The sequence below is a fragment of the Dipodomys merriami genome, unplaced genomic scaffold (genome assembly GCF_024711535.1).
Source record: "Dipodomys merriami isolate MVZ:Mamm:240054 unplaced genomic scaffold, mDipMer1.0.p SCAF_30, whole genome shotgun sequence".
NCBI classification, from domain to species: domain Eukaryota; kingdom Metazoa; phylum Chordata; class Mammalia; order Rodentia; family Heteromyidae; genus Dipodomys; species Dipodomys merriami.
This window is the reverse complement of record NW_027204493.1, coordinates 2,240,498-2,263,145: the sequence shown is the minus strand read 5'-3', so window position 1 is coordinate 2,263,145 and position 22,648 is coordinate 2,240,498. Positions and strand designations below refer to the sequence as shown.

Sequence of the window (22,648 nt, the reverse complement as noted above, 5' to 3'; positions counted from 1 at the left end):
TCATGTGGTAGATATTAATAATTGTGTACATTGCAGGGTAAGGGAATGGAATGTGGCTAACATCAAGCAAACCAGCTTTGGAAATCAAACTGAGAATATACATATACATACACATTTGCCTCTATGCCTCTATTCTCGAACTCCATAAATAGGGAGAAGGAACAAAACTGAAAAAGACAAAGATGAGAGAAGATAAGAGGACAGAGAAAGAGAGAGAGAGACAGAGACAGAGACAGAGACAGAGACAGAGAGAGACAGAGACAGAGACAGAGAGAGAGACAGAGAGAGAGAGAGACAGAGAGAGAGACAGAGACAGAGACAGAGAGATAGAGAGAGAGAGAGAGAGACAGAGACAGAGACAGAGACAGAGAGATAGAGAGAGAGAGAGAGATCAGTAAAACTTTCTAGCTTTTTAGCTGTTAGCTAAAAGCTGCCTCTCTCAGGATGCTCCAGAGTAGTCAGATTTCCCTCATACTCCTGAGGGCAGGAGTGAGGGTAGGCATTTTGATAGAACCTTTTAGAGAACCAGTAGATCTTTAGATTCTCTAGTGTATTCCAACAACAGCCAGCAGGTATAATCTGTGAAGAGGTTAATCGAAAGAGACCCTAAAAATCAAGCACAGTTGATGGAAGAAAGGCTCATCTCTTGAATAATTAAGCTTAAAACATCTTCTAACCATCAGGGTAATGATTTCCTTCCTTCAGAGAGCTCCGAAAAGGTAGGCTGGTTTAGAATAGATCTCGTCCTAATTCCCTCAATGAAGACACGTCTTAATAGCTGCGATCCAGTGTCTCCAATAAAATCCCAGGTACCTCATTCTAAACTATAAAGAAAGAGGTATTTGATGAAGTCCTCACATACCTGGAATGGTTGTAAATCCCTGCAATATGAGCTTTCAAAAGTGTGAAACAGGAAGATTACAGATTCAAGATTAGCATGGGTTACATAGTGAGTTCAAGGTGAGCTGGAGTTACATAGTAAGACTACATTTCAAGAAAACAAACAAAAAATGAAAATAGCACATAAAAACTAAATAAAATAAATTGTAAAGTGACCCAGAGGAGATGGAGATCATGTAGTAAGTAGATGAATTCCTCCCAAGAAACTAGTCTCTTCACAAAAACAAGTAACTATATTCATTATGTGAGACCAAGAAGCTAAGGAAAAAATATGATAAAGAATGGAAAGAGACCTTAGATAAACTTCTAAATAGCAAAAGTTAAAAAAAAGTGAAAGGATTAGGAGCCAGAAAAGTAATCTTATTTCATGCATGATTATTGTAGGATTGAATTAAGAATATTTCCTGTGTGCATAAAACATGGTCTGCCATGTATTAATGATAAGTGAAAGAAAATTGTTCAATGAACATGTTGGCATTCATTTATAAAACATCAAATCATTTCTCTTCTTTAAATGTCTCCATTTGATCTGTGATTGAGTGGTCTTCAGATGCTTCTTTTGCAGCTTCTCCCACTGCAAATGTTTTGTGAGGTTCAGTGTTTCCAAATAAGGCAGATTAAGCTGGAGAGAATCCTTGTGGGATTTTTAATTTTCATTATCTTTAAAGTAGTGGTATGGAGGGGTTATCACTCAACACATCAATTTGTAAAGCACAATACATCTTGATCAATGTCACTTCTTTCATCATTCTCTCCCATTCCTCCCAAATCTATCGTGGTGTAATTTTTACAAACAAAACATCAAAGCCACTGTAGGGTTCAATTTAGAGTGACAGCAATTCTGTAAATCAGTAGTCCTAGCTAGTTCACAATCATATTTAGATCCCTGAATACTCCTATTTTAGGTATAAGTTCTGCAAAGCATTCCTTCTTTTGTTGGTTTCAACGGAGTAGATGAATAGATTAACTGATATATAGTTATCATATGAGCTCTGAGATATAAATGGTTGTATTGATTGATATAGAAATATCATAGTATATTATATTTATATGACATATATCATATATATATATATATTAGGCACTTCATTCTAAGCTATAAAAGAAAGAGCCTGAGGTCACCAGGATTGCCAGACATTTGATAAAATGTCATATACCTGGCACTGTTGTGTATGTATGCAATATAAGCTCTTAGGATCCTGAAACAAGAAGATTACAAATTCAAGATTAGCATGGGTTACATAGTGAGTTCTAGATGTGCTAGGGATCTACATATGTGTTTATGATATATACAATATATGTATGCATATATGTGTATATATGAGATGTATATATGTGAGATATATGCACTTATTATATATATCATGTAAATCTTAAGCCTCTAAACCTTCCGTCTTACAACAGTGCAAGGATTAAAAACAAAAAAAAATCAATCAATGGGTAAACTAGCTAAATAGAGCATTCTCAGAAGAAATAAAAATAGCTGATTGATGTAAAGAAATACCACATCTCTGGCCATGAAGAAAATGCAGAGAAAAAACACTGAGATTCCATCCCACCCCATTTAGAATGGCCATTATCAAGAACACAAACAATACAGATACTAGTGTGGGTATTGGCAAAAAGGAACCCAAATACACCATTGGTGGGAATGTAAATTTGTTCAACCGCTCTAGAAAAGAGTATGGAGATTCCTTCAAATCTAAACATAGACCTATCCTATGATCCAGAAATTCCACTCTTTGGCATTTATCCAAAAGATTACAAACTGTGATACAGTAAAGCCACCATCACAACCGTGTCATTGCAGAAATAATCGTCATAGCCAAGGTATGGAATCAATCCAGATGCCCCTCAATGGACAAATAGATCAAGAAAATGTGGTATAAATACATAATGGAATTTTACTTATTTGTTAGAAAGAATAATACTGCATCATTTGCAAAGAAATGGAAGGACATGGAAATTTTATGTTAAGTGAAGTCAGGCCCAGAAAGACAAAATTTCCATGTTTTCTACAATATGTGGAAGTTATAACTAGATTGTGAATATATAAGTAAATACATGGGGTGATATGGAAGTATATATAAATGTATTAGCTAAAATACAGTAGATTCAAGGGAGAACTCAGTGTAATTCCTTAGAAAGGCTAACTAACAGTCCAACAAAATGAACACAAAGAAATAAGCATTCACATTTGGAAGGAAGTCAAGGAGAGTGAGTTAGAGAGGAGCAGGGAGAATGAAGTGATAATTCAATGGATATACTACAGAACTAAGAAAAATGAGGGTTAGGAGGGATGGAGAGAATGATGAATGGGGTGACATTAATCAAGATACATTCTACTCCTACATTGCTCTATTGAATGGCAACTTTGTGCAACTACTTAAAGATAAGAAAAAAATCAGCAACTACTTTTCCTGTTTAATCTCTCAATTAAATTCAAGTTCTTTTATTGGCTGATAAACTCATAAGCAATTCATTTCTCTTCTTATTTGTTTGTGTTGCCTTGGAATTAGCTTTGTTTCTAATCTTCATGCCCAAGAGGACAAGAAGGACAAACACCTGAAATAAGCCCAGACTGTCTCACCAGTCCCTTAGAAGCAGAAATCTGGAAAAGACATCATTTAATCTTCTTTTTTTAATTTATTTTATTTTATTTGTGAACATACTATACAGAGGGGTTACAATTACATGGGCAGGATAATGCGTACATTTCTTACCAAGCATTGCAGCCTCCTCCTTTGTTTATCCTTCAAATCCCTTCCCAGCCTCCCCCCTGCCCCCCATCATTTAATCTTCAACAATCTTATTTTATAGAGGGAGATTGAGATGAATGACCCAGAACAATAAACAGCAAGTAATAAGTCTCTCATCCTTTAAATACTAGTATATTTAGTTTTGATTATTCTCCATCACTTCTCTCTGTCTGTTGCAGATGTCTGTTGATTTGGGACCAGCTGACTAGATGTCTGGAGAATTTAAGACAAACTTGCTGTATATAACTGTCTTTATATTTAATTACAGAAACTTCTGCCTTCATAATGCAAACATAAGGTTTCATGCAGATCATGGTAAAAATACAATAGAGTAGAAACACCGCATTTCACATTCCTCTCTAAAAAACAGGGTTTTAGTGGCAACATTCTGAATTGTTTGGTGGTATCAGCGAGTCAGAATTTTTTTTACCTAGTAAGGTGAGTATCCAGTACTTCAAAAGGCAAATGAAATTATTTTCCAGTTTAATAATTTTTCCAGAATTTTCTATGCAGCAGTAGAACTCAGCCAGTAAGTCAGACTATTACTACACTAATTACTGTGGAGTATGAAAAAAGGAACTTGTTTATGTACTCTGGGATGTTTTCATCATGTAAGAAAGACAGGGTTAAAGAAAATCAGCAACCATTATGTAAAATGTAAATCCTAAGGACATATGTGGGTCACAGTAGCCAAATAGAAGACACAACAGAGGAGTAGTGCCAATTTTTGCCATTCATCAGTGGATGAATGGACAAAACTATCATAAAAGAGACAAATAGAAAATTACACCATCTTACAAAGAAAATTTCAACACATACTACAATATGGATGTAGCTCAAATTCATTATGCTAGTCGAAATGTCAGCCAAAAATGGACAAATACTATATGATTCCATCTCTATGGAGTACCATCAAATTGAAAGAGAAAAATTGCAATGCTGGTTTCCAAGGATGGGATTGGGAATATAGATGGGAGATGGTGAGCTGTCCTTCAATAGCATTCTTATTGCTCTCTTCCTTTTACTTACTTCTGATCCAGTCCATGAGCTAGGTGCTGGTGGCTCACACCTGTAATCCTAGCTACTCAGGAGGCTGAGATCTGAGGATCCTGGTTCAAAGCCAGCCCTGGCAGGAAAGTCCGTGAAACTCTTATCTCCAATAAACCACTAGAAAACCGGAAGTGGTGCTGTAGCTCAAGTGGTAGAGCTCTTGCCTTGAGCTGAATAGCTGAGGGACAGCGCTCAAGCCCAGATTCAAGCCCCACAACCAAAAAAAAAACAAAAACAAAAACAAAAAACAAAAAAACAAAACAAAAAACCAGTCCAGGGAAACTGGAGGGTCCAGGAAATGTAATTTTCTTCTGTTTTCCTTTCAATCTCCATATACTGTACTTCATTCCTATATTCAGGATATGAAGATGAGGGCCAGCTTGGAAATTTTAGTTACAATCAAGGCTGTTAACCATTTCATTCCTATTCCTTTCTAAGCTCTTGTTTCATTCCACTCACATCTTCTATAATTTGATTTTCTCTACTTCTCCTGCTTGGTAGGAACTATAACCACCAATGATATTTAAGTTTGTACGATTCACCTTCAGATGGAATTTCTTGCAGTGTCTGAATTCTAGATTCCCAAGGAAGGTACCAACTAAACAATAGAGTCAGAGGCCCATTCTGGATCCCTCATGTACGGAAGCATGGGCGGTATCCCAATATTGAAACCATGTCATAAGCAAACAGGCCATTCTCACATGAGAAAAGGAGAAGGGTGTTCCTCAAAGAATCCTACACTGGCCTAAATTGAATTCAGTCTAACAACCTAAAATATAAGACTCTACACTCACGTTTCCAAGTTATTGGTGCCTCTTTATTCTATGGCTCTTTAAACAGATTTCTTGGTAATTGAGATTTTCCATGTTTGACTAGGGTAGAGTTAGATAGAAGTGCTTTGCTGGTGATCCTGGGGGAAGACTTCCAACCCTTTTTGTTTCTGAAAAAGAATTCCAATTCTGTGTATCTCCCTCTTACAGTGCAACACTTCTTGTGGAGGTGGATTTCAAAAGAGGACTGTCCATTGTGTCCCTTCAGAGGACAATACAACTGAAGAGTCAGACCAGTGCCTGTGTGATCACGAACCCAGACCTCCAGAATTCCAAAAATGCAACCAGCAAGCCTGCAGAAAGAGTGCTGGTAGGTGAATGCGTTTGTTTAGCTGGGGAGAAGAGTGGTAGCTATTCTGTATAGCTGAACCTGTATAGGTTCATGTCCCTTTTGCTGAAGAGAAAATCTAAGTGCTCCTAAGGCTAGCCCATGACTTAGGGAACAAGTCTGTTTGCTGAAGTTTAACTAATTCATTAAGGAATTATTTCAACCACTTTCCTATCTCGGAACATGTTTGCACTGATGTTGTCCCACACAGATGAGAATTAATTCCATTGTTTTTAGAGATATCTGAGAGATGTTCCAGCTTTTCTTGGGAAACAGCTAAATGTAGGGTGGTCAATAAATCTAAATTTATTGTTTTAAACTGAATTTTACAAAAGCAACTTCTGGAGTAAAGGTATCAGGATCAAACAAAGAAGGACAAATGTTTCATCAAATATTTATGTGATCTTCCTGCCTTGGGTAATTTGCTCTATTGATTACACTTCTCTTATCCATAAATGAGTTGGCTCAACCATAGGCCAACCATTCCAATGGATCTTTGGCTCCATTAATCCACAATGAGTTTCTAAATCAAATTGAAAACCTGGGGGAAAATTTTTCAGAAAGAATGAGATGTTTTTTGGAAGTTTATTTACAGCAGTTATAAAGTAAAGAATGCTTCATGGAGAAGTTAGTTTAGTAATTACACTGTGGGGCAGCAACTGAGGATCATGTTGTTCCTGAAAACACAGTTCGTTGGCAGCATGCAATGGTAATATCTTTCAAAAGATTCCTAATGATAAGTAGTGAGAAGTGTGCTTACTTACTTCAGTACACTAAAGACATCCAACAGCGACTTCCCCTGAAGTTAATCCTGAGTTTTCTCTGAAGGGTTGTTTATTTTCGAATCATGAATTCATGCAACATATAATTATTGGACACTTGCTGAATACTAGACACTATGAAACAAGAAACAAAATACAAACTAGTGTCAGGCAGTATGAGAAAGCAGTAAGGCAGGGCAGATGTATGAGAGTTTTGTAAAAGGTATTAAACCTAAAGCTCCAGAGGAGGTCAAAGCTGAGTAGAAAAGTCCAGCAAAAGATTCCAGGAAGAGGAGTTTTTATCTTCCAGAGTAGCCAGGAAGGAGACTGGATGGTCTGTCATATAAATACAGGTACAAGCACAAAACACACAAGAAGAGTTAGGAAATGATATGGTAAAAGAAGCAAGCTGGAGATAGAGGACAAGGAACCATGGGAAGCATACTGATGGACTTGTTAAGGTGGAAAGGAAGAATGAAATATTCCAATTAAGAAAGTGAAGATTAAAAAGTCATTCTGGCTGCAGCTGTTGTAAAGGAACTCAGGTGTGAGAAACAAGAGAAAGCACCACTTAAGAAACCTAATTGGGAGTCTTTATTAGAGAGCCAGTAGACTGTATCTCAAAGCCAGTATCTCAAAGACCAGCAACCATGAATTCAATTAGCACCAAGATTATATAGGCCAAAATCACATAAGGTGTGAGGAAATTATCCTAACAAAACTATTATATATAAGCAAAGAAAATCAGATATGAGAGAGAAGGAAGACCAGTTAGGAGACAACTATACCCTGTGCAAAATATATGCATTATATGACATCAACTAGGCAAATAAATCTACTTATTAGTAGATTCAGAAATGACATAAAAATAAGGAGAAGAAAGCTTAGCCTCTATTTCTGTCTTGAACAGCTGAGAAGATGATATAAAGAAAGACCTAAGGATTGTTTTGGGAATAGAATTCTAGCTAGGGCATTATTTGTTGAGAGATATATGCATCGTCCACAGCAGAGTATTCTTGATTGGTTTGCAATACAAGTTATGAAGCCAGGAAAGAGTTCTGTCTTGGAAATCTTGATTGAAATGTACAGGGAGTGAAAATACTTTAAATGTGTTATCACGTGTAGCTACTCTGTTAAGCATCCTGTGTACTTGAGGATTGCTTTCATTGTCTCAAAAGTGCTATTAGGGGCTGGGAAGGCTGCTCAGTGGTAGAGTACTTGCCTTGCATGCATGAGGCCCTGGGTTCGATTTCTCAGCACCACATAAGCAGAAAAAGCCGGAAGTAGCACTGTGGCTCAAGTGGTAAAGCACTAGCCTTGAGCTGAAGAGCTGAGGGACAGTGCCCAGGCCCAGAGTTCAGGCCCCATGACCGACAAAAAAAGAAAAAAGTGCTGTTAGTGTTTAGTCTTCCAAACTCTTGCTACTCAAAGTGTAGTCCCTGGACCAGATGAATTGGTATCTGCTGGGAGCTTGCTAAAAATGCCAGATCTCAGATCTCACTCTAGACCCACTGCATTGGGATCAACATTTAAACAAAATCTCCTAGTCATTCAGATGCTCTCTAAATACGAAAAACACTTGTTGTGGACCAGGAGCCAATCTAACACTTTTGTCTTTCATTTCATCTTATCACCTTCTATGGCACCAAATTTATAAAAACTTAAGACTATTGAATGCCTTCTATGTTATGTTTTTCACATAACAAAAGCAACTACCTGGTTTTAGTTGATCATGCTTAGGTGTTAAGGGTTTTTACTTTAAATTATATGTAGATTGTCTCCAATAATTGTCCTATTGCTGGACAATTAACTTCAGTAATCAAAACTGGGTAAAAGCAAAGATAGTTTTCATCTTGAAATCTCTGAATAAGTACTCACATTTGGCAGGTGATTGATATAAATAACAATGAATTACATTACTGACAATTATCAGGGCAACAAAGTTAATTACTAGCTTCCCTTGAAGGCAAAGCCTTCAGACAAAGCTAGATGAAAGAGCTGCAAGAAATTCTTTGATTTGGGAAGCCAACTATTCACCCTGACCATGTACCCTCAAAAATGCTTTGAAAATGAATCATCCAATGGTAACATTGTTGTCAGCTAGCCATCACAAGAAATACCCCATTTCTATCATGTAAGATCGGTATGACTTCAAGACACATTGCTTTCCTAACAATCATTTTCCTTCTTTTAGTTACCAGCCAAATATTTAATAACCTAAAGTCTAAATCATAACTACCATTTCCATAGTAGATGTTATAGAATCCTTTGCAAGTGTCTTGAGTAAAAAGCAGAAGCAGAACAAAACTTCTATATTCACATCATTCCTGATTCCTTTTCTTTGTCTTGTTTGTTTATTTAGGAATGGGAGTGGGAAGACAAGAAAAATAGGGAGGATAAGAACTTTGATTCAGTTTTGATACAAAGGAATATTTTGAGTCTATGGATTTTTTTTTTTTTTGCTAGTCTTGGGAGTTGAACACAGGGCCTGAGCGCTATCCCTGAGCTGCTTTGTGCTCAAGGGCTAGCACTCTACCACTTGAGCCACAGGGCCATTTCTGACTTTTTTTAAGTAGTTTATTGGAGATAATAGTTTGATTGACTTTTCTGCCCAGGTTGCCCATGAACTGTGATACTCAGATCTCAGCCTCCTGAGTAGCTAGGATTTTACAGGTGTAAGCCACCAGCACCCAGGCTTTTAAATTTTTTTTATTTTATTGTCATTGCATGGGTGATGTACAGAGGTGTTACAGTTATATAAGTCAGGTAATGAGTACATTTCTTTTTGAATAATCTCACCTCTTCCTCATTTTCTCACAGGTTTTCCCTCTCTACCCCCCTCACACACAAGTTATATAGTGTAACATAGTGTCTCGTGAATTTCACTAATGCATTTGTTCACTTTTTGTCCAACCCTTTCTGTGCTCCCTGTTACCCTGGATTAACTTACCTACAAGACAAAAGGTACAGAAATCAAAAATGGTGACAAAAGAGAAAAAAATAAAAATTAAAAACTAAGAATCAAAATAACATAAGACCTCCTGCTTCCATTTCTTAAAATTCATTTCCATAAACATCATTTTATATGCCCATAGCTATTGAGCCTTTGTGATCCTCTCCTAAGAATATCCTCCTGTAGTCTCACTATATGAATGTCTAGAGTACTATATAATACCATGTGTCAAAGTATATTCTTTGCCTTTTAATATCTAGCATGTTTTATTTATGGATTTAAAGCCATTTTCTAGTTCCACAAATGAGGGAAACCATGCAACCTGTGTTTCTTTTAGTCTGACTTGGTTTGCTTAATATAATTTTTTCTGAGTCTTTCCATTTCTTTACAAATGATACCACATACACAATGGAATTCTCTGCTTCCATCAGGGTCTTGTTACAAATTTTCTACTGAAGAATTGTGTTGTACATAAGTACAATTGCATTCATGCATTAATGCAGCAACAATTACTAATACTTATGTACAACTGCATTCATACATTAATGCAGCAACAATTATAATAAATTAATATATCTTAGGTCAGTGGTAAGGGCTAAATATATTATGGGTAAGATACCATTTCTGGTCTCAAGGAGCTATAAGTCTTTTGAAAACTGTCAACAACTGTTTTTTTTTTTACTTTCTTTCATAAGCAAAATGTGCTTTCAATCTAGACCCAGGTGTATACAAAAGAACAAGTATATAGCCATCCCTTTAAATTTCCAAGTATGGTTTGAATTGAACAGTCAGGGGGAAATTGGGATCTGCTCCTCAAGTTGTCCCTAATCATACTTCAGGGCTGGGATCCATTGGCTGGGCACTACAAGCCTTCATTATTTTACAATACTAAGGAGAACTGGTAGAATTAAGTACCAGCATGATGCTGGACTTGTAATCATTGTCTAAATGAGCTGCTAAACATAGGCCTGGATCACAAACTATCAATACAGGCCACCGTCACCCTCCAGGTTGCTTCTGTGTAAGATGCCCAGACCCAACAGGTTTCCAGGGCCCTGAGAACCTTTGAAAAGCAGTATTCATGATCTCATGGAGATCTGCCAACAGACAGGCTTGGTTGTACCTCTTTTAGTCCCTTAGATGTTCATCTATTCTGACAAGTGGAGCCACTGTATTGAGCAAATGCAACTATTTGGGGCAGGGAAGACCTGTTTGTGTGACCTTTTTCTTCTTCATAACCAGTGTAGGAGAATCAGCATCCTGACACCAAAGCTCTAAAGCTCTAAAGACACCGAGACAACATTCAATTCCAGTAGCATCAACTATATACTGTCTATGTGGTGCCAGGCCAGTTCCTAAGCATCTCTGGAACCCTGCTTTATAAAAGAAGAAAATAAATATACATGAAAACAGATTTATCTGAGGGTCAATTGGTATGGTATATATCAAACACATTTCCTCATCCATGGGAAATGCTTAATGAGTCATTGTCATGGAATTATTGTCATGGCCAAAGGGGCACACTAATTGATTCATTTTTCTAGAATTACCCAAACAAAGTACCATAAACTGGGTGACTTAGTACAACATAAACCTATTCTATCATAGTTTTGTAGTCTAGAATTCTAAGAGTAAGGATCGTCAGATCCATGCTTTGTCTCATAGTGCCTGCCAGCAATTCGTGGCTTTTCTTGGCTTAGAGCCATTTAATTCCAATCTATGTACCATTATGATATAGCCATCTTTCCTCAATATCCTGGTTGTCTGTACATGTGCAAGTATATGTGTCTCTTCTCCTCTTTCTCTAGGGACAGCACCAGTTATGTAGGATTATGGGTCCACTACTCCAAAATAACTTAATCTCCATTTATATAATAATTACATCTACCAAGACTGTATTTCCAAATCAGTTTATATTCAAGGTACCAAGGGTTAGGATTCCAACTGTGGGATTACTTAAATTTCAGAGGATATAGTCCAACTCACAGCAGGGTTAAAGGCTTTAGGGAGCTCCTAGAGGCCTTTCTTACAATGACAAACACCTTTCAAATAACAGATCGACTTTTAGTGCTGAGCAGAAAATATTCTCCCAACCTTTACAGTCCAAGAAAGAGTATGGTGCCATGTTTCAGCAAGTGGTACACAAATAAGACAGGTTTAGATATTGAGACAAAGAGATCTATGCAAGTCAGCATCACCCAAAGAAGCTCTGTGGAGAAGTGGGAAGCCTTCATGTTTCCTCTGACTTCCCCTTTCCTTACAGCAACCCCTGAGAACTCCTATTGTCACAGGAGGGAGAATGTAGGTCAAAGACCTACTCTATGTGTACACTTTCTCCATCTACCATTTACAAGGGATTGGGGAAATGCTGGTGAGAGACAGGACCATATGTGACACCTAGGTTTTCATGCCAGGCCCTGGTCCTAAGCCAGAAGCTTGGGGAAGAAACCTTGTTCTGAACCCTACTCACATGATGCATGGCCAAGGACCCATGGAGAATTTCTGCTGCTCTGATAGGGACACTAGAGACAAAAAGCTCAAAAGGATACTTCTCAATAGGAAGGATGGCCAAAACATGTATTCTTACTGAAAGCAAAGCATGAGAGAAAACTTCCTGCAGAATTTTAGAAAAATGGATGTTTAAAATGAAGGACTTAAAGAAGAATCCTAAAGAAAAGAATCCATAAGAACCACTTAGGTTTGGCATTCTAGCCTCATTTTTCATTACCAGTTCCTAAGTACACTTGAATCTTGCACACAAAATGGAAATATAACAGATGACATTTATTTCTTCACAAAAACAAAAAACAAAAAAAATAGGACAGTCAAGAAAATGATGACTTCTAAGGAGATATAAAAGCATTTTTTGTCTTCCCAATCTAACGGTGAAAAGAGCACAGAAGCAAAAATCACAGGTTTGGGGTCAATTTCTACTTTACTGACTTCTGTTTGCAAAGGACAGTAGCTGATTTGTGAACATGGGTTTATCGGGGACTATTAAAATATATTCTCTGTAAAGCAAAAAGAAAGCAACCACAGCTCCAAGAGGCACTCAAAGTTTGAAACAATTTCACATTCTGAAAGGAGGAAAAATCTGTGATTTGAACCTCACTGAACTACCTGTAGGCAAGTACTCTATGGGCTGGTGCATTTGTAGCAGCATTTATAGAAAGCATGAGTGAATGGCCTCTGAGCAATCTATGTTAACTCCCTGATTCACCTGTGTTAAAGAGAAGGCCATGAAAATGGGGGTATTTTTGCCTAGAGCTAAAAAAAAATGAGAATTTGAATTCAAGTATTGAGTTGTATTTTGAGGATGGGAGTTGCTTGCTCCTGCCTCATGTATTCAGCTACATGGTATAGTCTAGACGCCATCATTTATGTATCTGTATCCTTTGCATGGTGCTGAGAAATGCTCGGGTTAACTGGCTGATTGGTCAACGGCTTGGCACTCTGAATAGAGTGATGGATAAAAACATTAGACCTAGAGTAGAATCTGCCTAACTTCAAAACTGGCCATGCCACACAGCAGCTAGATAACATCATGCAATTTATTAGCTACTCTAAATCATACTTTTCTCATTTGTGAAACAGGAGAAGAGTATTGACGTGCTAATAAATCTATGAAGACAAAGGGAAGGGAAGCCTGGAGCATGCTGTGTTTGTCTATTGCCAAAACAATCTAACTAAACACCCAGACACTGGGAGTCTTTAACTGTAACCATGCAGTCTTTACTCAAAATGTATAGGTCAGGGCTGGGAAGGTGGCTCAGTGGTAGAGCACTTGCCTTGCATGCTCGAGGCCCTGGGTTCGATTCCTCAGCACCACATAAGAAAAAAAAGCCGGAAGTGGCGCTGTGGCTCGTGGTAGAGTGCTAGCCTTGAGCTGAAGAGCTGAGGGACAGCGCCCAGGCCCAGAGCCCAGGCCCAGAGTTCAGGCCCCACGACCGGACCAAAAAAAAAAAAATGTATAGGTCAACTAATACTTAGCTCAGCTGTTCTAGAATGGCTTTCAATTGGCTTAGCTGCAAGCTGTTGGGTCTAGGTCCGCTCCACATGTTCCCCTCCCTTTATCCCGTGGTTTCAGAAACTAGGTTCTTTATGGTGATAGAAGATCATCACCTTAGCACATCCTCTAGCACTTTCCAAGGACCTGCAGGGAATGTATCTTTTGTCCAAAGCAAGCCATAGACATGAACCCAGAATCAAAGAGTGGGGCGATATTCTTCACCCACCATGCAGCTATGCAGAGTGGGAATGTCTTACATGAGCACACAGCAATTAAGAATTTTGACTGATGAGTCAGCTTAACACAAATATTTTTCAGTGTCTAATATAGAATAATTGCCTGTTGGCCATCGTGATTCAGAAGTGCTATGGCTTATTTCATTGTAGATTTATATAGTCTTACAGTAATATAAGCGTGATTGGTTCACCTACAAAAAGTATTCTGGGTTTATGTCTCTTTTTCTCTTCCTACAGATATACATTGCACCAAGGACAGGTTGTCGGCCAGTTTCTGCCAGACACTCAAATCCATGAAGAAATGTTCTGTGCCCACGGTGAGGGCCCAGTGCTGCTCCTCGTGTTCCCAGACACACAGCCTCCACACGCAACAGCCAAGAAAACAGCAACTGCTCAAAAAACCCAAACTTCCCTAAGTCTGGAAGAAAGCCACCCTCCACCATAGACTGCCATAGCCTGCTGATTGTGACATGTGTTAGCCCAGAGGCTGCTCCACTTAGGTTTTCTACTTTACTTCTTTCAGGTTTAGTTTTGGATTATAGCAAAGTTAAATACACTGTGTCCCTCTAACCACAAAACATCCCAAGCAGGCGGTCCGGGACTCCCACCCTTGATGCTCCTCACAGGAAGGTGAAGTGTCCAGGAGTATTCTCCATTAGCTGGAATCAGCACTCGGGAAAGGTGACAGATTAGACAAGTCTGTGTAATGATGTATTTACCCCTCTTAAAGATAAAAACAAGAGACCAGATTTTCTCTAGACTACCTCAGGAAAATCAGGAAATGCAGCCACGTTTACCCAGGGAACAAATCATCTTTTAAGTAGAACCTCCCCATTGACCTGAGATAAGGTGCTGTTTAAGATATGGAGATGAGTTAGGAATATGCATCTGTTCTTCGCCTCCTGTTCAATGAGGGTAGGATGACACAGCTGGCTATGTCCCTTAAACTATCTTCCTTTTTATTTTTACTTTTCTGTCAGTTGTGGGGCTTGAACACAAGGCCTGTAATCTGTCCCTGAGCTTTTTTGTGCAAGGCTAGCACTCTACCACTTTGAGTCACAGCCCCCCTTCCAGGGTTTAAGTGGTTAATTGGAGATAAGAGTCCCCTGGCCTTTCTCACCTGGGCTGGCCTCAAACCATGATTCTCAGATCTCAGCCTCCTGAGTAGCTAGCATTACGGGTGAGAGCCACCAGCAACCAGATTCAATCTCACCTTTAATCCCTTCAGTTTTCTACAGCTGGCTTTCTCAAAGTCCTGGATCAATGTAAGATTAATAGGGTGCAAATATCAGCTCCAATCCAAAGGGGTTGAGATCAGTCACACACACACACACACACACACACACACACACACACACACACACACACATATACACACACCTCTGACTTGAGAATAATGTCTTGGAAAATTCTTCAAAATCAAATGCATAGAAGTCAATTTCTTCCTACTACAGAAAGGAAATGTGGCCTTTATTCTTCCACTTCCCTGGTATTGGCAATCCCCTTACACATGAGACGAAAAGAGCAAATGTTTATCATTCTGTCTCACACTCAGTCCCCACCTGAGTCATGACCTCAGGTCTCACTCTCAACTTGGGTGTAGGCTGTTTATATACAAAGACCCACTTCACCAGAACCCAGCTGTCACTTGTCTTCATCTCTCTTAGAGAGGAAAATGAGGCTATAGATTAAGCCAATTAAAAATCAAATTATATTAAATATAAGAACTTAGAGTAAATGTATAGTCTAGAAAGAGAGAAAAATAAAAACTCTAAAATGTAAGATGAGTCACTAGGCACCGATAGCTCTTGCCTATAATCCTAGCTACTGAGGAGGCTGAGATCTGAGATTGCAGTTCAAAGCCAGCTCAGGCAAGAAAGGCCACAAGACTCTTATCTCCAATTAACCACCAGAAAACCAGAAATGGTGCTGTGGCTCAAAGTGATAGTGCTCTAGTCTTGAGCCCAAAAGCTCAGGGACAATGCCCAGGCCCTGAGTTCAAGCCCCACAACTGACAATAATAAAAAGAGGGAGAGGGAGAGACAGAGACAGAGACAGGCAGAGAGAGAGGAGAGGGAGAGACAGAGAGAGACAGAGAGAGAGGGAGGGAGATGAGAATTATCTACTCTGCATACTTGTCAGCTATTGGAGATGTATTTCTGTGGTAGAGCCCATGCTTAGCTGAATTTGATCTCCAGCACTAAATGATGATGTTGATGATGATGATGATGAAGCTATGGAGTAATTTACCTTGGGGAAACCAGCATGTCAAGAGAGTTCAAAACACTGAAATAATTTAGCATACTTATTTGCTATGTCCCTACTGACCAAATAGAATGCGGTCTCAAATTCAGAGCAAATTTCCAGTAAACTTATTTCAAACAGAAGGCCTTTATGCAAAATGAACCCAGATAGAAAGCATAGGTGGGGAAGGAGAGATAAGCCTCAAGAGGAAAAAGACTCAGAACAAGGCTTGATTGGGTTGAAGCTAACACATGCCTTCATGTGATGGGCAATGTAATTTTAAACTCATGTACCTATATACTTCATCTTCACTTTAGATCACAACGTCCCATATCTCCTTTCAGTTACCTATCTGTTCAGCAGAATGGTGCTATTGAAAAATGGTGCTAATATCTAGATGGTGGCAGAGCTAATATAAACCCATAGTGAGTCCGGCAACTAGGGATGTGTGAATCTCCACAGAAACATATTCTATTAAGGGTGGGATGGTGTTGCTGGCCAATGCCAGTTCTAGACTTGGATCTCATGAACCTAGCATTTTATATTATTTGCTTGTTAATTCTTTTTACAAACCAATAGTATATAAATTTGATTGGTTCCTATGGAAAATAAAACAGTGAGCTTGAGATGAAATTCAAGGTAGAGCAGAAACACAGGAGGAAAGTAGAAATATTAACGTAAAGCCAAGGAATTTATTTCTTAATAATACTTGCATTTTTGTCTTTATCTTTAAGTATATACATTGCTGGCCAATGATAATCTCTGGTGAAATAACCGATTGTAGACACTTACATAGTTCGGGACATGAGAGGAGGGAGATCTTGAGAGCTCTTGTTTAAATAAGATAATTGACAAAGACTGTGCCTTAAGAATAGTATAGGATTACAGAGGGATTGACATAATTAATCAGACTTATTTAACTTAACCTGGTACTGTACTATCGTAGCATCCATACTTTGCATCCGAGACCTGACATGACCAGGCATAGAAAACTCAGGAACAAATCCAATTCCTACTGACCTCAACAAACTAAAACTAAGCCAGAGTTCCCCAATATACAAAATGGAATATTTATAACCCATGTGCTGAACACATGAGGATCTGGCCAGGTGCTTCATTATAGGATTTCTTCAGTTTCTCAAGGGTAGAATATTGGTCCCTGAGCCAGCATCATGAACATTCTCTTCCCTTCCTGGAGTTGTTTTATGAGACAGTTTGAATGACTTTTGTGCTTTTTGCTGTCAGAATCCTGTCAGTCACTCAGCTATGGGTCATCAGTGTTTCCCCATATCTTGTTGCTTTCTTTAACTACTGGTGGGGTTTTTAAAGTAGCAGGAAGACTCTGAATGCAAGAACCTGAACGCGTCTTTATTTCGTTGATGCTCATGGGGCCAATATGAAGCTGAGTTTTTGGTTTACTTTATCCGGGTCCTCATTTCTCCCCATCTTGAAGAAGCAACCAGAAAGTGTTGCCAGAGACACTGGATTCACATATACCGTGAGCCAGAGAGGTTCACCACAGGGCCTGGTGCTTATGTACATCAAGACAGTTTGGTTTACATTGCCTTTCACTGTGGTTAGCATTACCTTTTCTCTTTAAAAAAAAAAAAACCTACAAACTTGTGGGTTAATTGAATCCATTAACATCAAAACATAATTGCACTATGAGAAAATAAGATTCAAGAAACTTAATAATGAACATTTTCCTAAATCAGGAAATGATTTCCTGGTACAAAAAAAAATTGCCTCCTAGTATAGGAATGCTTTGTTTAGTGATAGATTTTTCTTAAGCAAGACCACATCTCCATCCAGTCTCCTGAGACAGCCAACAATCTTTCAGCACCCGGATGTGATGCTTTGAAATGGTCAGTGAGTATTCTCAACAACCTTCATGAAGTATCTGACACACAATTTGAGAGATTACATGGCTTCAGACCAGAACTTCCCATTTAATTGGCTAAACCCTTCAAGCGCTACATGCTACACATTGCTGTCCTCGAGAGTACCAATACTAACTCTTTCCTTTCTAACTCTAACATGAAGCTCTGGGACAGCAGATTTGGTGCTCAATTTATATAGACTCATCTTCCGGGGAGAGATCATATGACATTAGCTTCCTGGTGCTACAACCTAGTCAATGTATTTAATGATACTCTTCTTTTTCATGTTATTAAGTTATGTCATTAAACAAAATAGGATGAAGAAGGCACATTTCTGCCTATCGTTGTCCTCCAAGGTGGTGGTATGACACACATGGCCAATGTATTGTCCTATGTGTTTCTGTGATGCTTCCCCAGAAACTTCTCCATCTTCCTCTGGGGGTACCTTGTGGATATCAGTAGTTTAAGCCAGATTGTAATCATAGCCTGCCATTGTGTGGGATGAATAAATGGACAAACTGGTTGGTGTATCCATGTGATTCATTTATTTCTACTGAGCAACTTTCACTGCCCAATAATAGCACCCTAAGTTTAGAAACTTAGGGGAGGATGCTCCCCCTACCCTGCCTCTAGACAAGTACATTACCAGGTGAATCACTCCCCAAGTGACGAAGAATTTTGTTCTCTTTTCATGACACACAACTACTGATACACTCTCCCATAGAATGATCAGAAGCAATGCTGAGAACTCCCACAATATTGAATCCTTTGTATTCCTACAATTCATAGCATGACCTATTCTCTCTTCTACACTAAATATAGACAGAATGCTTAAGAGAAAATAATAATTCCTTGAAAAATCACTCCTTGCTTTGGACAGTCAATCTAAAGCTAAAGGACTACACGGGTAAGGCAGACTAGCAACAGTAGAATTTGTACAGATGGAAAGGTAACCTACTTGTATAAAATAATAAAAAGCAGTGATGCTGGGAAAAGCTAGCCAGATCATACAGATGACCCTGCAAATGTTTGGAACTATGAGTAGAGGTAGGAGGAAATCTGGTTTGGGTCAAGAAGACAACAGAGAACCAAGAACAGACCCCCCCCCCAAAAAAAGAACCTTCACAAGACTCATTATTATTAGTAATCAATTTTTTTAGTAATCTTTTTTTTGGGGGGAGGGTCTGGTCGTGGGGCCTGAATTCTGGGCCTGGGCGCTGTCCCTCAGCTCTTCAGCTCAAGGCTAGCTCTCTATCATTTGAGCCACAGTGCCACTTCCAGCTTTTTCTTTTTGCTTATATGGTGCTGAGGAATCGAACCCAGGGCCTCAGGCATGCAAGGCAAGCACTCTACCACTGAGCCACCTTCCCAGCCCAGTAATGATTTTTTAATGGCATAGATAAATCTTTTTTTCTAGTCCTGGGGCCCTAAGCTTCTTTTGCTCAAGACTAACACTCTACCACTTGAGCCTCAGTGGCACTTCTGACTTTTTCTGTTTATGTGGTACGGAGGAATCAAACCAGGGCTCCATGCATGCTAGGCAGGCACTCTACCACTAAGCCACATTCCCAACCCTAGATAAACCTTTGAGAGCAAGCAAATTGCTTTTTCTACTCCATCCCCTTTGTAATATCCTAGATGCAAAGGCGTGTGCAGAATGCCAACTAAAATGGGCATTCTACCTGTTTCAACGCATATAGACAGTTGTTGACTATAAAAGTCAGACTTTGACTCCAAGGACATAAATAACCATCCAGACACCTTTACCAGGCTGGTTTGTTCACCGTGTACAGTGGCAAGAAGTCAAGTGATTACTCCCACCAACTCCAGAAAACTGCACTGCTTCAATTAGTTTTGCTGCCTTCCAAAATACCTTCAAATTTAATGTGATAAGAGTGGCTAGTGTTTATATGGACATTAGTTCTGTGGAGCAGGGATTCAAGCAGCACAGAGATAGTGTTTGTCTCTGCTTCATGATCTTGCAAACTGCAAAACACTCTTCACATCCAAACCCCTGCACAAAGAGACATGAAGGAACTCCAGCCAGACATCTAGCAGATCAAGGCCTCAAGAGTCCCTGTGATGCCTCAATCCTCTCCCACCCCCATGTTCCTTCTTGAAAAGATCAAGACTGCTAGAAAACTTACTATCCATTCCAAACAACATTTGACATAAGCTCCCGATATCCCTTTTCCCAGAAAATTTATTAAAAACTTACAACTGTAAGTATCTTCCTTGTTCCCTTGAGAGAGATATATCTATTACCACCCAGGAGTGTCTTTCTCAGGGACCTGAAAGCTGCTCCTTTGAAAAACAATCGGCAAGAAGGATGGGGCTCACGTCTCCCTGTCCCTGGGGAGACACAAACCTCTCTTGGATAAGTTCCAGTCAGCCTGTTCCCAAGGACCAATCTGCCACTTGCAGCAAAGTTTTCACTTTGCTGTCTCTGCTCAAATTACCACTCACTGCTTCTCCCTCCTGTCTTACTTTCCCTTTAAAGTATCCAGTGAGCTCTTCCCAAAGCAGAACTGAGCTGGGTTTGCTGGGATAGTACTTAAAATCTGTTTTGACATTCCTTGCCAGTGACCTTTGTTTATCTTTGACAATGTCTGGTTCTCATCTGGGAAAACTCAAACAGTTGGAGACTACTTGAACTGCTGCAGGCTGGAATGACCTGGAGGCCATTTTACTCACATATTCTGCCTGGGACAGGTGACTGTATCTGCTACACAAGGCTTCTGCATGGGGATTGGGCTTTTCATAGTTTAGGGGCTGTATTACCAAAGGACGCTTGATGGCTCATAACTATGTGTTCTTGAAGAAAGCAGAAACAAGATGAAAATTACAAGCCTTTTTTTTTTTTTTGGAGCTTTACTCTTGCGATATTCTGTTAGTCAAAGCTTTTATAATTCTTTCCTGATGGAAGAAGAGAAAACTTAGGCCCCATATTTCAGTGGAACAAGTTCTAAATAAGGAGAAGGAGGAGCATGGTTAAAATATGCACATACACAAGATCCCAATACAGTACATCTTCATTATTTTCAGATTCCAGATTTGCCAATTCACCTAATCGCTAAAAAATAATTACATATGTGTAACCCTAAAATCAATACTCACCATGCAGAACACTGAGAAATTGGATCCATCCTATATGATACTGTCGGTTGAGTTCCCACAAAATGCTGATGCCTTTGTGCTTCATCGTTCATAGTGCTAACAGGGGGCTTTTCCAAATTTCGTTCAGTACAGATTTGCAATTTTGTCATTATTTGGATTTTGCCAATGGTCTCCAGATTCACTGTTAACAGATGTTTGTTATTCCTAAGAACAAAAAGGCCATTGGATTAGAGTGATCACCATAGATACAGCCTTATGAAAACATGGGGGTAAAGTTGAAGCATTTATATTGTGTTCCATGATTATTAATCTGTAGCGAGTATGGTTCCTGTCCAAAATTCTTACATAAGAATCCTTGTAATAGCTTTATTCAAAATAGTAAAAGTCTGGAAACAGCTCCAGTATCCAGCAACAAAAGAACAGAGGCTGGGGATGTAGATCAGAAGTAGAGAATTTGCCTAGCACGTATGAGGTTCTGAATTTGACTCCCCAGCCTCATACAAATAAATGAGTAGATAAACTGTGGGTTTGCTTGTACTATAGATTGCTGCTAAGCAAGAAAAAGAAATTAATTCGTAATGCATTTAACCATATGAAAGAGTATCAACCAGGCAGAATGCTTTCCCCCCAAAGAATGCATAGCTACAAAATTAATTATAAAACCAATCTACAGTGGAAAAAAATCCAGTGATGGTCTCTAGGCTTGTTGAGGAAGTCGATTTCAAGAAGAAAAATACATGTGGGACATGGTTGGGCTTCATCTCCAGGTTTTCTGGTTCAGGACAAAGAATGTTCATTTTTAAGAAGTCTTCAGGTGAGGGTCATACAGCTAGTTTGGAAAATCACAGTTCAAACCACTGCCCTAAACTTGTCTTTCTTGATTGATGTAGCAGATACTTCTGGTGTCCATATCACCTTCCCAAGAGTCTACTTAGTCCTATAAGAGTTCACAGACCCTTACCATACCCACCTGCCATGCATCTGTTTGTTCATATTTTTGCAAGAGAGATGAACCATTGTGATGAAGGAGGGAGTAACTCCAAGTCAATGGAAAATGAAGTGGTGAACAAATGTTCTGGCCTCTTGTCTATTCTTTTACTGACAGAGTACAAATGTTAGGGAATGCTGCATATTTCACACTGCAGCATTGTTGAATATGAATGTGCACCGCAGCAGCCTCCATCGCATGCCTTAAACTTGGCTTTTTCTTCTGTTTTGCTCTTCATCTTCCTCACTTCTGTTTCCTAATGTCACTTCCCAAATAAACCATACTGAAACCCAACTGAAAAAAACTGGGTAAATATTTGAGAGATGGATGCTGAATATGATTACAAGGAAAGTAGTTGATATTACCATAGGAAAAAAGATGGTAGACATTGGCCTTGAATGTACTATGTTCTTTCTACATTACTCACTTGAACCTACTATACCTAACTTGGTCCTTCCATAGTCCAGGACCTACCCACTCTTACACTTCAGTCTTATTTGGACAGAACTCAGAGTGGTAGCTTGATGATACAAGAACGAATATGACTGAGTTAGGACCAGGCTCCTCTCTCCTGCAGACTACTTGTACCCATC

At 39.1% G+C, this 22,648-nt stretch overlaps 1 protein-coding gene across 1 annotated transcript in view; it reads left to right on the top strand.

The window, feature by feature from the left end:
* The window catches only part of Adamts12 (ADAM metallopeptidase with thrombospondin type 1 motif 12), a 236,445-nt gene extending 218,001 nt beyond the window's left edge, over window positions 1-18,444 (top strand). The window contains exons 23-24 of the mRNA XM_070040991.1: window positions 5,690-5,849; window positions 14,064-18,444. Of these exons, the coding sequence (XP_069897092.1) occupies window positions 5,690-5,849; window positions 14,064-14,242 (339 nt within the window). The 3' untranslated portion in view covers window positions 14,243-18,444. The remainder of the gene's footprint in view (window positions 1-5,689; window positions 5,850-14,063) is intronic.
* The last annotated feature ends 4,204 nt before the right edge of the window (window positions 18,445-22,648 follow it).